Source organism: Alexandromys fortis, unplaced genomic scaffold (assembly GCF_014885135.2).
Source record: "Alexandromys fortis isolate MF-2015 unplaced genomic scaffold, M_Fortis_MF-2015_v1.1 scaffold_6, whole genome shotgun sequence".
In the NCBI taxonomy this organism is placed as follows: Eukaryota; Metazoa; Chordata; class Mammalia; order Rodentia; family Cricetidae; genus Alexandromys; species Alexandromys fortis.
This window is the reverse complement of record NW_026067902.1, coordinates 13,526,405-13,540,942: the sequence shown is the minus strand read 5'-3', so window position 1 is coordinate 13,540,942 and position 14,538 is coordinate 13,526,405. Positions and strand designations below refer to the sequence as shown.

At 44.2% G+C, this 14,538-nt stretch overlaps 2 protein-coding genes across 10 annotated transcripts in view; both read right to left on the bottom strand.

Moving 5' to 3' along the window:
* Positions 1-8,775, bottom strand: part of Cep152 (centrosomal protein 152) — a 59,229-nt gene extending 50,454 nt beyond the window's left edge. For 2 of the 9 annotated variants that reach the window (XM_050134179.1, XM_050134180.1), the window contains exons 1-6: positions 8,227-8,775; positions 4,697-4,790; positions 3,835-3,938; positions 3,553-3,625; positions 3,207-3,446; positions 1,958-2,105 (exon numbers count right to left, since the gene is read on the bottom strand). In XM_050134179.1, coding sequence (XP_049990136.1) covers positions 1,958-2,105; positions 3,207-3,446; positions 3,553-3,625; positions 3,835-3,938; positions 4,697-4,783 — 652 coding nt within the window. In that variant the 5' untranslated portion in view covers positions 4,784-4,790; positions 8,227-8,775. Of the gene's footprint in view, positions 1-1,957; positions 2,124-3,206; positions 3,447-3,552; positions 3,626-3,834; positions 3,939-4,696; positions 4,791-8,226 lie in introns of those variants that run through there. The other 7 variants (XM_050134175.1, XM_050134178.1, XM_050134181.1 and 4 more) reach the window with 5 other exon arrangements.
* A 1,974-nt stretch (positions 8,776-10,749) lies between these two features.
* Positions 10,750-14,538, bottom strand: part of Shc4 (SHC adaptor protein 4) — a 91,378-nt gene continuing 87,589 nt past the window's right edge. The window contains exon 12 of the mRNA XM_050134230.1: positions 10,750-12,975. Within this exon, the coding sequence (XP_049990187.1) occupies positions 12,820-12,975 (156 nt within the window). The 3' untranslated portion in view covers positions 10,750-12,819. The remainder of the gene's footprint in view (positions 12,976-14,538) is intronic.

The window sequence follows — 14,538 nt, the reverse complement described above, 5'->3', positions numbered from 1 at the left end:
TGCAATGAAGAAACGTGCTCTCGTCAGACACAAACACAGAGACTGCTAGACAAATTGTCAAAGTATCCTCTTTAGCCGAAGGGTAAAGACATTGTTTTATGTTTATACTGGCACATAGCAGCTATATTCATTAACTAATAACAAGAGGAATGAGCTCTGATGTCTTCATCAGAAACAAAGTCACCATAGAGAATATTTAAACTGGTAGAAAAAGAAAAATGACAGATATAAGAATAATACTTCATTTCCATAATGACATTCTTCATTTCCCACTAGACTAATGCTTCTGGAAGCTTATGATCAATAAAGTCACATTAAAAATTTTTAATATTTATCAACAAAATAATTTATACTCTTTTCTAAATTAAAACAACAACAACAACCACCAAAAAAAAAAAAAAAAAAAAAAAACTTAAGTCTAGGCCTGGTGGTACACGTCTTTAATCCCACCATTCAGGCAAAGGCAGATAGGGGTCTGTGAGTTCAAGGCCATCCTGGTCTACTTATTGAATCTTTAGTCTCCAGGGAGTGGCACTATTTGAAAGAACTAAAAGGACTAGGAGGAGTGGCCTTGTTGGAGGAAGTGTGTCACTGGGGGTGGACTTGGAAGTTTCAAAAGCCCATGTGAAGCCCAAAGTCAGTTTGCCTGTTTGTGCCTCCTTTCTCTTTGCCTAAATATGGATCATGATGTAGCTCTCAGCTACTGCTCCAAGTGCCAGCCTGCAGGCTGCCATGTTCCCTGCCTTGATGATAATGGACTAAACTTCTGAAACTGTAAGCCAGTCCCAATTATATGCTTTCTTTTGCAAGAGCTTTACAAGAGCTGCCTTGGTCATGGTGTCTCTTCACAGCAATAGAATAGTGACTGAGATGGGAGCAAATTATATATAACTAAACCTGAAACCAACATCAATTCTGAATATAATAGATTTGTCCAATCATCACATAAAAAAATATGAGTAAAAGAAACATTAAGAAATTAATAACTGATTCATTAAACACATGTCTACAAGTGAGAAACCCAAGACTAGTGAGATAGTGTGTTTGTGTTCCAAAGCAGATGAGAAACTCTAAGTTCAGAGTGACTGAAATATTCAGTGCTAAAACTTTCCTCTGACATTTCAATTTCAAATAATGCTACATTAGAGGGCATAGCACAATGGACTCATAGCAGGTTTATTTTACCTTCCCTACAAACACTTTCTCTTGAGAGATGCTGGGAATGAAAACAAGGGCCTTACAAAAAACATACATGTCCCCTACCGTTGAGCTGCAACCACAGCCCTTGGCATGTTTGAGACAGGGTACACGGTCTCACCAGGCAATGTAGGCTGACCATGAATGCCCTCACTGCTGTGTACAGGCTGGCCTTGAATACCCTTACTGTCTACACAGGCTGACCTTGACCTTGAATGCCCTCATCGTGCACACAGGCTGACCTTAAATGCCCTCACTGTGCATACAGGCTGACCTTGAATGCCCTCACTGTGCACACAGGCTGGCCTTGAATACCCTCACTGGGTAATCAGTCTGTCTTGACTGCTCTATGCACTTAGGCTGGTCTCAGCTGGTGCCAGATCCTCCTGTCGTTCCTCCTAAGATTATAGGTGAACCACCACTTCCTAGTTTAATAAACTATATATTTTAAAATAAATATTAAAGTGCTTATTAGTTTGCTCATAAATATCTCAGTATATACATTTACTATAAGGAAATAAGGGCTCTTTTAAATGTCATCATTTCTATTATCATTATTTAAAAATGTTAATTCTATAATTAAATATAAACATTCACTAAGTGTTCAAAATTCCCCGATTATGTTAATATAGCTGGGTGTAGTAATACAGCTCTAAGCAGGAGGATTGCCAAGGGTGTGAGGCCAGCTTGGGCAACACAACAAGGCTCAAAAAAACAAAACAGTAACAGTCAAATAAATAAATATAAACAGAATACCTACTTTCATTGGCTCCTAAAAATTGTTGCTGCAGGTCATCAAACATGTCACTTGCTGCTATCTCCTGGGCTGGTGAGCTAGTGCTCTGGCCAGAAGACTGGTACGGTTTATAGATCACTTTATACGGCTCTAAAGCTTGACAGCTGGGTCCCTGAGATGAACCAAATTGCTATTAAAAAATGACAAATAAAATTAACATTACGATTTGGCTTTTCTTCCAAAAGTCCTCTACTAGGCACCGCCCTCCACCTTCCAAGTGCTGGAATACAGATGTGCACCATCACACCTGGCTTATACTATACAGAGGATTGAACCAAGAACCCCATGCATGCTGGACAAACATTCTACCAACTGACCTACAACATCCCCAGCCCATGACCAAATATTCATAGACATTTTTGCTCAAAAATAGAACCCACTATTATTGAATAGTATAAATTGCTTCCTAGTTCTCTTGAGTATACAATGGAGTCAATTTCAAAAATAAAACTTAAAGAATTGCAATGAGATTTGTGCCACAAATGGTGACGATAATGTCACCATCTTGGGAACATAAAATATACACGTGTTCAATAAATGAGAGCATGTGATAACATCTCACATACAGGAAATTGTCAATTATTTTTCAGAGAATAACATTTTCCAGAGATGAGGAGAAAATACCTACCTTTTAATGGACCCCCCCCCAAAAAAAAATCATGTCATCGAATGATACAGAATAGCAATTGGGAAAATGAGCCGCTTCTTGTCATTGTGAAATTCTAAGACACGCTGTCTCCTGATGCCACAGTCAGTACACAGCGTGTTCCCTTCACAGTCACGCCGTCTACAGCCGTGACACGGATCACACAAAGCAGGACCTGGATTGCAAGCGTTAGATTTAAATTCAGTATGAAACTGAATACGAAGCCAAGGAAATTAAATGTCATGATCTACAGGAAATCGCTACTTTAAGAACAGCGTGCTTCTGAGGGCAGCAGTCTCACGGAAGACAGATGCGGTAAAGGAGGAGCTACACCTTTACTGTCTAAATGACTACTTCCCAAAAGCTTCTGTTTTGAACACCAGGCTTGGCATCGCAATCACATTCGATTATAAACAGAAAACTAACTGAGCAGGAACCTGGGTGAGCAGATTCAGAAAAACTGTTGTAAATCACTTTGTCATGCATCCACACACTTCCTTAAACACACAACCACCACCCAAGTACACGTCTACACACTAATTCTTCAACGTCAAATTCTCACAACACCTGAAACTTGTCTCTCTGAGGATCTGAAAATGTCACAACACCGGCTGCCTGCTTGTGAAATTCCTGCTTCTGACCACCGGTGTATGGCCTGAAGTCTTCAGGAAGGTGATACAAATCTGCTGGCTCGCGTTTACTTGGAGGGCTATAGCCACTTCCGCCCTCATCTCCGGCTTCTCCGGAATGGTACACAAGATGCTGGTCTTCAGCTTTACCTCGATTTTCTTCCCAACCATTGCCGCACTGTTCTCCAAAATATAAGGCCAGTACAGTCCTATTAGTCAACAAGAGTAAAAAGCACTGAGATCTACCCACCCCGCAGCAACACTGTGCTCACAACGGCACTTACATTCACAAGGTGAGATTTGGGCAGTATGTCATGCTCAATCCACTTCCTCTCCAGTTCCTCAGAAAGATGCAGTCTTGAAAAAAAAAATCACATTTAGATCTATACTCTACCATATTTGGCCAGAAATAACACAAAGAAACCCAAGATTCTCGTATTTATTTTTCCTCTAACCTTAACCCAAAAGCTTCACAAACCAGTCTAAAGTTTACATTATCATCAGCAGAGAATCAAAGGAAGGTTTATGGAGGGGATAAACAAGAGGAGGTGATTCCAGGTCCTTACTCTGCAGCTCTGCCATCCACGCTGCAGTCAGAATTGTGGTGCTCAGGAGAGGAGAGGTCATCATCCAGCATGTCGTGAGGGAGGTCTGTGAGGAGCTGCTGCAACTGAGTCAGGAGAGTCACATCAGGACCACGCTGCCCGACACACCAGACACTACACAGCGGCCCTGCAGCCGATGCGTGAGGGTACACAGAGATTTCCTACTCCTCCACTTAATGAGTTTCTTAAATAGCACACGAATCATGTTGAGGGGAGGGGACAGCATGGCAGCGGGACTAACGACTTTTCCCACAAGGGTGTCGGGTTTACATGCACACGTCACAGCTGATGGATGCAGAGCAAACCCTAAATCACTGCACCCACTCGCAGCGTCGGGTTCCACAGAGCACACCTGCCTTTCAGGACTCCACCTCCCGGAATCAAGGAGGTGACAATGAGATGTCCCCCAGGGAATCTGAGTGGCCAGATGGGCTCTGACAGGTGATGGGAACGGCAGCAAGAGCAATGGCCTAGGAGCCCTTAAGCTCTGCTAATGGGCTAGTGACTCTCTAGGGAGCGGATCTCTGCTCCTAACAGATGCAAAAGCATACACTAAAATTAACAAAACAAGGCTAATTTCAATATCAATATGCAACTGCAGACTGACAGGAATCGTGGGAGGGAAAGATGGATGACCCAGACGACATATCCATCTTTCCAGGCCCTGTGCCTCTGTCATTTAAAAGTCCAGTATTAATCAGGCTGTAAGTTTTGCTTTGTTGAAATTTAATGAATTATAAATCCCTTCAAAACAACACAAGATGACATAATCATGACCAGTTGTTAAACACTGGGCTCAGGGCTTTCTTTCCAAGGAACTCACCTCTTTTTCCCTTTCATAGTCTTCTTTGTCAAACTCTTCGTCTTCATTTTGTGTCTGCAGTGCTACACTGCCAAACTCCAAGGACATGGTCCTCCTGGGGGTGGAGGGAGAACTGTCACTCCCAAAACAGTCATATGACAACAATTCACAGCAAAGAAAAAGGGCAAAGAATCATTAAGACAGTGACCAGGCTTCCCAAGTGGCTAGAAGGTACTTACATCAGTAAGATGTCTGCAAACAAAAACTCAGAACACTAACAAACTAGAAAGTCCGAACACAGCGATCTTAAGAATCAGCTCAACTGAAGTCTCAAGTCTACGCACTGAACACACACAGTGAAGGTCCTGGAGACTCTGCTCTATGCTCTGAATTCCACAAATACAAATTTCATGTTTTCCAAAAAAGCAGCTCCTCAGTTGAACTAGTGATTGTTACCCAGAAACTGTTTACACACCAAAAAGCTGAGGGTTCCAGGACTCCCTCTTCAGCAATCACGGTCTGGCAAAATACTACAAGGACAGACTGTGGGCTATGCTAGCAGAGGCTCCAGGGAAGCAACTACTAACGCTAGACAGGCTTCTGATTATTTAAATTATACACAAGAACCTAAAATCCCCAAATTCTAAATTATTGAATAATTTCTGAACAAAAGAAAAAAAAAGTATGTGCTACCAAAGGCGTGGCTAAGAATCTAGGCTCCTCCCACCAGAGACATGTACTTCCACGTGTGGTCTGAGCCACAAGTCATTCACAACTTCCAGACTGTAAAAAGTCATTAAAGTGAGTCACATAAGAAGCATTCGGACCCAGCAACTCAGTGCATTTTGCCATAAAGAATAACCCCCTTTTGGTAACAGTTGCGAACTACATCACAAACTTCGTAACTGTTAACCCCCTTTATCATATCTAAGACACCCTGTACTATACGATGTAGTCCCATTTGCACACTAAGAAAAAGAGACCAATTCAATTAATTATGACACAACACTACTTTTAAAATACAGACTATTTTATAGCTGTTAAAATGTGAACCCAAAATTTGGGCTTTTAACCAGACATCACTGGGGGATGAAAGCCTGTCTCTCCCGGGGCCCTGCTGGAATTCTCTTGTATACATCATAAAATAGAGATCAGAATATGGTAACCTAAGCCAGCTGATGTGGCGAGGGGAAGACACTACTCTTACATCTCTGGGTTCAGGTCATTGCTCCAAGCAGACATCATGCCTAGACAGAGTCTCAGACGATGGAAACAGAGATATCCTTCAATCTATCACCCTAAAGACGTGGGGAAAAGTTGGGCCTGGAGAGTCGGCTCAGTGGTCAACAGCACTTGTGCCTTCAGCAGAGGACCCAGGATCCGTTCCCAGTGTCTACATGATATCTGTATCTTCAGTTCCAGGAGACAGGAGGCCCATTTCTGTCCTCCACAGACCCTGAGCATGCAGGTGATGCAGAGATAACCTTGCAGGCAAAAGACCCATGCACATAAAATAAAAATACATTTTTTAAAACTGTATAACACAAAAAACATCAGTCGTAAGCCAAATAGTATGTATCACAGCACTTAGGAGGCAAAAGTAGGCAGATCTCTGTGAGTTCAAGGTCAGTCTGAGCAAGTTTTAGGAGGTTGGGGGAGGGGGGCAGCTAAACAAGGAAACCCTATCTCAAAAACAAACAAAATCAAGGGATAAAATTACAAAAATTGTAAAACTTACAAAACACCTAATCAAAAGGAAAGTATCAAAAAGCTTTTTTCCAAGAAAATGAGATGATAACTTAAGATGGGAAAATAGCACAAGAATTCATTTTAGAAAGAAATATAAATGCTCATTTAACAAGTCTAAGCTCAAGCTTGGGAGATGGCTCAGTGCATCAAAATTCTTGGCATTTGAGTTTGAACACCAAGTTCAAATCCTCAGAACCCACATTACAGCCAGACACAGCACAGGCATTTGTAATTCCAGCTTCAGAGACTGTCCAGAAGGTCATTGACCAGCTAGCATGCCCTACACACTGGAACAGCGACAGAGACTGTCTCAAACAAGGCAGCAACCAAGGACTGACACCAGAGGCTGTCCTCTGACCTCTACACACATGGCATGACACCAGCATAGCCATATTTACACATATAAATACACACATAAACACACATACATCTCATACACATAGCAACATACAAAAACAGAGGTTAAGTTCATGAAGAATTCAGCAAGTTTAATGTAAGTAATAAAGCGCCATCTTCAACTACGGCATTGAAAACAGTCACACAACACTGACCATGTTTTTCATGGCTTTAATAAACTGCTGGTGAAATATGACCAGATAATCATGTTGAAAAGCATCAATACAAAATGAGCGTGTGCCCTCGTAAAACTGCCTCTGGGTGAATATGGCAAAATCATGCATTAGTATAAACAATGATTTACTCCTATATTTGACCAGAGGGCTAACCACTTTAAAAAAAAAAATCAAGGAATAGACTACATGGATCGTGTGCTTTTTAAAATACAGCTACTTGGTTAACATTTTCATTCTAGCCAGGGAACTTTTTCTAACCCCAGTTACAAGAATATAAAAAGCATGTCCAGACTCAGATCAGACAGACCTTTGACCCAACACTTATTTTCTCGTCAGTGTTATCCCTGGTCGTTTTCTGGTGTCCCTGGTAGTTTTCTGGTCATCATCAACCCCAACACACACACACACACACACACACACACACACACACGACACACAATGCGGGTGCTAAGAAATGAACACACATCCTCTGACAAGAGCACTGACAAGCTCTTAACCACTGAACCGTCTCTCCAGCAGCAGTAGAAAGGACCTTTAGATAGACCTTAAAGGATGCAATATGGTTGTAAGCAATTAGCACTGAAGGTCCTTATTCAAAAACCTGGACTCCGGCAGCTGTGCAATCTTAAACTGCTTCCATTTCTTTACTAATGAAACAGGGTTAAAAAAAAAAAACAGCGTGGGTGTGAGAAAGGAGTGGCTGTAACTGCCTGTGGGAAAGTTGACGTCTCCGAGATGAGGACTCCGCCCTCCTCTAGACGCCAGCTCCATCAAAAGTCCATTCTGTGCCCTTCCAGAGCGCTCGTCTTATTACTCTTTGCTTGTGGCTTCAAACTTCAGTCTTTACATAAAAACAGTCGCGTATTATGAAGCTATAAGGTGAGATTCAGCTTAAGTCAGACCAAAAGTCCTAACTACTACAAGGGTAAGTGCCCTGGGCGTTAGGAAACCGCACCCGCTCGCTAGCTCACACGCTAGCTTCTCTTACAGAATGGAAACAGCCAAAACGCAACAGGTTGTTTCAGACACTTTCAAGTGTTGTTCGGATACAAAGGGCACGGAGAAGCAACTTGGTGGGGTAGGCAAACAGCCGTAGACAGAAATGATGACAACCTCTGGCGATTCGTGGACCGATAACAGCTTGGACAAACCAGGGTGGGCAGAGGACAGCAACCCGAAAATACAGGAAGCTCCCTCCACCTAGTGTACTCACTCACGCAGCACCCTTACCAAAGAGCTGGGCCCGGCGCCCAGGAACCCGGGGGGCGCACGGGTCTGCGGGTGCAGTGCTGGGGTCGAGGGCCGGGCAGGGAGCCAGCGTGCACAGTCGCCCCAGTGCAGAAGACTCGAAGGCGACTCCCAATCCTGCAGCAGTCCGCCCGGCCGTGAGGCTGCAGTCACCGAAGCGCCCTCCAGCAACCCGCTACCACTACTTCCAGCCTGACAGCACCTTCCCGGTACAACCTAGCCCGCGAACCCCGCCACTCGATGAGCAGCCACCTCCTCCAATCGCCGCCGCCGTTTGACGGGCCGGCCGACTGGGCGGAGCGACAGGGCGGAAGACCCGCCCCCCACATGGTCGGTTGAGAGGTCGCCCGCAGTTGCCTGAGCGCGGCTGTTCGAAGAGGGCGCCAGTAGCGGCGGGAAGCTTCCCGGAGTCCCATTGGAGAAGTCGTAGGCCAATCACAAAAGCCCTCTGAGAGGGCGGGCTTACGGTTGCCTAGATACGGCGGAGCGTTTGCCCGTCCAGAGGTAGACGATGGTTGTTAAATTTGGCCTTATATTCAGTCTTGACTTGTTTAAATTTGTGTTTCTTTACTGATAAGATTGTACCTGCTCCCTGGTGCTTCTTCACTACGTACTTGAATTCCCTCGGATGTTAGCCTATCGTTAAATCCCATTATAGCATTGAACTTGGAAGTCATAACCACATTGAATAAATCTCATTTTTGCTTTCCACGTTTGTCTCCCTTGATTTGCATATTGAGGTGGGTGGCTGGACCTACCATGGACACAGGTTGTAGCCCCTGAGTTCTGTTGCAATTACGATCTCTGACTTCTTTTGTAAGGGATGAATATGAAGAACTTGGTAGTGTAGATTACCACATCCTTTTAAACCTTGCACCCATGTGGAGTAAAATACTAGTCCAAGGCCTTCCAAATGTGCTTAGTTTTGCTCTGCCAATAGCCATCCCATCCTCGAAATGCCTGCCCCGACCCCTCAGCGGGGCATCTGATACCGAATGAGCGTGATCCAGAGAAACACTGCAATCCCAAGACTGACCTTCCCATGGTCCCCTGGATCGCTGCCGTGGAGCCAGTGCTGCCTTTCACCTCCATTGCCCCTCCTTCACTGCTCAGCCTCAGGACACACTTCACTTAGCAGAACTGGATTTGGCTACACACACACACACACACACACACACGTACACAGTGTGCATACCTGCTCCAAAAGAAGATGGATTTCTTTTCTATTGTAGTCAGTTATTACAGGTCTGCTTCACTCAGAACAATATGAACATCTGGAGGTATTTCTTAAGCATTTATCATCACGCTTCATGGCCCATGCTCGGCACTCAGAACAACCGTGTTATTGGGGAATTCATGAAGGAATGAGCGAATAAAGGAAGCTACTGGGTCCAGAAAAGATCAGTGAAAGGCATTCGGGTAAACGGCATTTATTGAAGGTGAATCAAGGTTAGCTGTCTGTTATAATGAGACTTGGGCACACTTCACAACCAAACTACATCTGGTGTCCCACGCTGCGGTGCACAGGGGAATACTGTAGCAAAGATGGAAAGACAAGAGGAATAGTTTGCTCTTTGTTGAGATGTGTACTTTTCCTTCCAGAAGTTCTGTCCCCTAGCGTACTCAATCGAGAGATGCCATGAAGTTCTGTTGGGTCCACCTGCCTTTGTGTGTCCTCATGCAAGCAGGTGTAACTTTCCCAGCTCCTGCTCATTCGTTGCTTTTGGATGCTGGCCAGAACCCACATCTGTTTTCCCTGGGACTTGGAGGGTTTCCAGTATTTCTCTGAAGCTCCCCTCCCCACCATCTGGCTGCCGGTCCACCGTGTGGTTGGCCTGTACTCCAACTTAACTCAACTACCATGGCTTTTTCTCCTCCTCTGGGCAGCTACAGTGATTTACAGCTTGCCTGCCATGGCCTTTTCTTTGACCTCTTGTACAATTGTCCTCAAGCTTCCCTTGGAGTTCATTCTTAGATTCTGTTACTAAGGAGACTAAGAACCCCAGGAAGGGGACCCTGCTTTCCCTGGAATCCCTCTGCTGTGCTCTGGGAAGCCAACCTTTAAGAAAACATCAACAAGCTCCCTCACTCTGCCTTCAGCTTATCTCAGGCAGTGAAGAAACCCAGCAGGTCAGGGGCAGAGCAGCAGGAAAAAAGCAGGTTATCAATGCTCTTAGCTAGTCCTCTCCTTTGCACCACCAGGATCAGCTGTGACCCCAGCCCACCCCAGGACCGTCCACAGCCCCTGCACGCAGCCATCAGCTCTCCTCTGGGCTCTGTAACTGCTCTCACCCTCTACCTTCTACTGGGCCCTAGAGCACTGCATTCTATCGCGGTTTCTCTCTACTTTAAGCAAATCTTAAAAACCCCCTTATTAATCTCTCCTCACATTACCCAGTTCGAGGGAGCATCTGTTCCTGCCAAGACGCTGATCCACCACACATACGCTAACATTTCCAAGTCCCAAATACCAGACTTCTATTATCAGTCGTCAGAAAGCAATAATCATTTATTTTTTTAGAAAAGTCATTTACAGATATTTATAGGCAAATGAACCACCGTTTTAAAATAGAGGTTGAGGATATGAGATTAAAACAGCATGCAGACATCTCTTGCATCTTTCGGGCGTGTGAACGGTGTCTTTAGTACCTGGAAGGGCACTACTTGCTTCCCTAGCTACGGCACCACGTGAGTCCAGTGCTGGCTGCCCACACGTGCTGCTCACACCACCAGTGCGCCCTACATCTGGAACTCCCAGCCCCCCAGTCTGTGTTCATCAGCTGGAAGGAGACCACAGTCCTGTCCTGCCTACACGTTCCTAGCACTACACTGATCCTTTTATGAAGAAAGATGCTGAAGACCTAGATACAGGGGAAATCAATGAAATGTACACCATTTGCTAGCTGGGGGAAGGAAGCCTATATGAGAAGTCAATGGCAGCAGAAATCAAACGGTGAGCTGTTACACGAAAACATCAGGCTTCACTGGACTGGATTTCTGATGACTTCGATCCAAAAAACTAGCCCATATTGTACTTAAAACTTACCAAATATATCATAATCGCAAAGGTTAGGTTGTATCTACTTAGCCAAAATTAAGTGGTATTGAGATAGCTATCCAGAAAACTCAGGATTAATCTGTCTGTCTGTCTCTCTCTCTCCCTCTCTCTCTCTCCTTCAGTAATGACCATGTCTTCATGTCTTTATATGCAGATGCAAGTAAGAACTCTCTGAAACATTTCTGCTATTACTAAAACAACCAGATCATCAACGTTACCTGCTTAATACTAAGACACTTGGGGTCAAACTACGTGAGTGATGGTTTGCTGAGACCCTTTATCAGTAGAGTATAGACACAGAATAAAGGGAAAGTCTAAATGTTTACCCTTAACTACGCTAGCTGCTTCTCAGTAGTAACTTCTAACACGGGAACAACTATATTAGGATCGCAACAGACCTCAGAGTGCACCTCTGAGCTCTCTCGACTCAGAAACAAGAAAACTGGACTCCAGACAGGTTTAGCACCCTGCCAAGAGCCACAGTGATGACCAGTCTGAGCCTAGAGCCTCTGGGAATTCATTTCACCATCGGTTTAACCCTCGGGCTGTGTGTGGCAGGCTGTTCCAAGCCCGTTGTCCCGTGTGTTTTCTCATACTGCATTTTGTCTGATCGCAGGCAGAGAGGGAGACAGGACACAGAGAGAGATGACGCTAGGATCCAGTGGCAGCCAGTCAAAAGGAAAGTCTGCTATACTTAAAATTACCTCCTGTCCTCTCCGTAAGAATGGAACGAACCCGTGGGGACTGAGCGTGAAGGACACTGGTTTCGTTGACCATCTTTTATAGCCATGTACTCAAAATCAGAAATAGCCAAGAGATTTGGCCCCATGAACTTGTCTCATGCTGCATATGAACCGTTCAGATGGCAAAGACTGAGGAACACTGGCCGGTGAATTGGGGCCCCAACCTTTTAATCAACAAATGAGACCGAAGGAGGACACCTTCCATATGTCCACAAGCAAAGACGCAGCCTGAACTTGGTGTCCGTGTCATGTACAGTGGCAGCGAACAGTGCCGCTAAACAGAAAATGGAGTAAAGCCAACACTGTTGATCAAATTGCTTCCCCTTGCTTTTAGAGTAAGGAAAAACTAACTCTTTTGGCAACTGGTTCTGTAGCTATTGAACACAAAAACTCTTGGAAACTAATCTCCCCCATATGAAAATGTCTCCCAGATTATCAAGTTGAAGGCACATACCACTGCCTGAGCAGTTCAAGTTGTCTTTAGCATATGAAATTGTAGTTGTGCTTTTAATCGAAGCAATGTGACCTTGAAAAGTGACCTCCGTGCATATGAATAACTCCTTTTCAAATGGATCAAGATCCTTCTTCTCTGATTTTCATATTCAGAGGGCATTTTCTTAGTTCTCTGTTTTATAAAAGACATAGTCCACGGTGGTCTCGGAAAGATGTTTCACAGTCTGTGTCCTGTTTTCTCTGGAGAAAAGGTTTGCGTTGTCATTGTTCCGGAAAATAAAGGATATTCTTCCGACATTGCTGCCCCGGGGCCTGGGGTTGTCATTTCTTGGAATGCAAAAGTCCTGGGTTAGTATCCTTTCTTACTGGTTGTTTAAGGCTTACTTCACTTCCAGAAGAGACGATCGGCAAACTATTATCCATATGGTATTTGATAAGGTGGCCAATATCATCGAACACATGGTCCTTGGTCCTCACCTGGGAAAGGAAGCATACGTATATTTGGTTGAATAGTAGCAGCTCTTCTGAAAGATGTAAACAATTTTCTTGGAGGGGAATATATCCCTAGAGTAGATATGTTGTAAAGAAAAGATGGTCTTTAATTCTCTCTTATTGGAAGTGTCACCCCAGCCCCTGTCATTCATCCTTGGGGTGCCAATGGAGCAGAAAGCTCCATCTCAAGCCCCCTCCTCCTGGAAGTTGCCTTGGTCCAGACTCCACCTCTGGAAAAAAACGCCAAAAGCCCTGATCCCTCCCCAGGGAGGGTCAGGACCACACCCACAGGCTGTTTAGGCTACCAGAGAAAAAGAACACATGGTCTCAGGTTTTGCGTGGTCCCCCAATCTGTCTCTCTCTTCCCCTCACCTTGCTCTCCTGGCCATCCCGGGGCGCAGCAGTAAACGTGGGCATCTTTTATTCGGTCTAATTTGGTCTGATTGGAATTATTTGCATCGGCAGAGAGGCTCCTCTTAAGATTATTCCTAACACTATCCTCCTTAATAAACAATTTCATCATCTCCCCCTTACCCTATTTATTTATTTATTTATTTACTTATTTACTTATTATGTATACAGTGTTGTCTCTGCATGTATGCCGCACGCCAGAAGAGGGCACCAGATCTCATTACAGATAGTTGTGAGCCACCATGTGGACTGTCTCTATATGACTCATTTAGCGTCTTAGCTTATTTGGTAAATTCCAGTGACTTGGTAGACAGTGTATCAGTCTTGGGAGCTGTAATCAAGTGGTACATTGTCCCTGTTTTTAAGACCTCGAAGCGTTTATCAAGGTGAGATTTTACATGGTTGTTTTGTATCCTCCATCTTCAAAATGTGGCTCATAGTCTGCCCAACCACTACCATTAACTTGAGAAAACAATTTATTTTTGTGATTGTGTTTACAATTCTGTGTTTATATGTTTCATAAATATATAACATATATAAATATTAAAAAAAAATAAAGTATTCTGAGTTGAGAGAGACGAGAGCACACACGAAATTCCACCCGGTGACCCTGCCGGCCGCGGTTCTGCATGGCCGCAGTTCAGTTGGGGATCTTGAGTGGTGTCTGTCTTTTGTTTCAGCAGAGTCGACCACACTCTGTGTTCACCCCATTATTTACCCACTTCTACTTCCTGATATACTGGATGGGCCCTGCAACATTTGTATTGCAACCACAAAAACTTTTAAAAACTGTATGATTTAAAAAAAAATCCATTACATGAGATTTGAAGTCAATTCAACATTCTCCAACTGAAACTGTGCTTCTCTGAGAACCACAGCTCGTTTCCCCTGGCAGTGGCAGCCATCATTCTATTTTGTGCTTTTATATAAGATACCTCATCTAAGTGGAGTCAGTGACATTTGTCCAGGGACTGGCTGGTTTTTACTTAACCAAATGCTCTCAACATCCGCGTAAACATGGCGGCATGTGACAGGCTGTCCTTCGCATGCTGAATAGTATTCCTTTGTAAGTTTACATCTTCTTCCTCCTCTCATCCATGAACTTTGAAAAGATTTCCACTTCTTGGCTCCGGGACT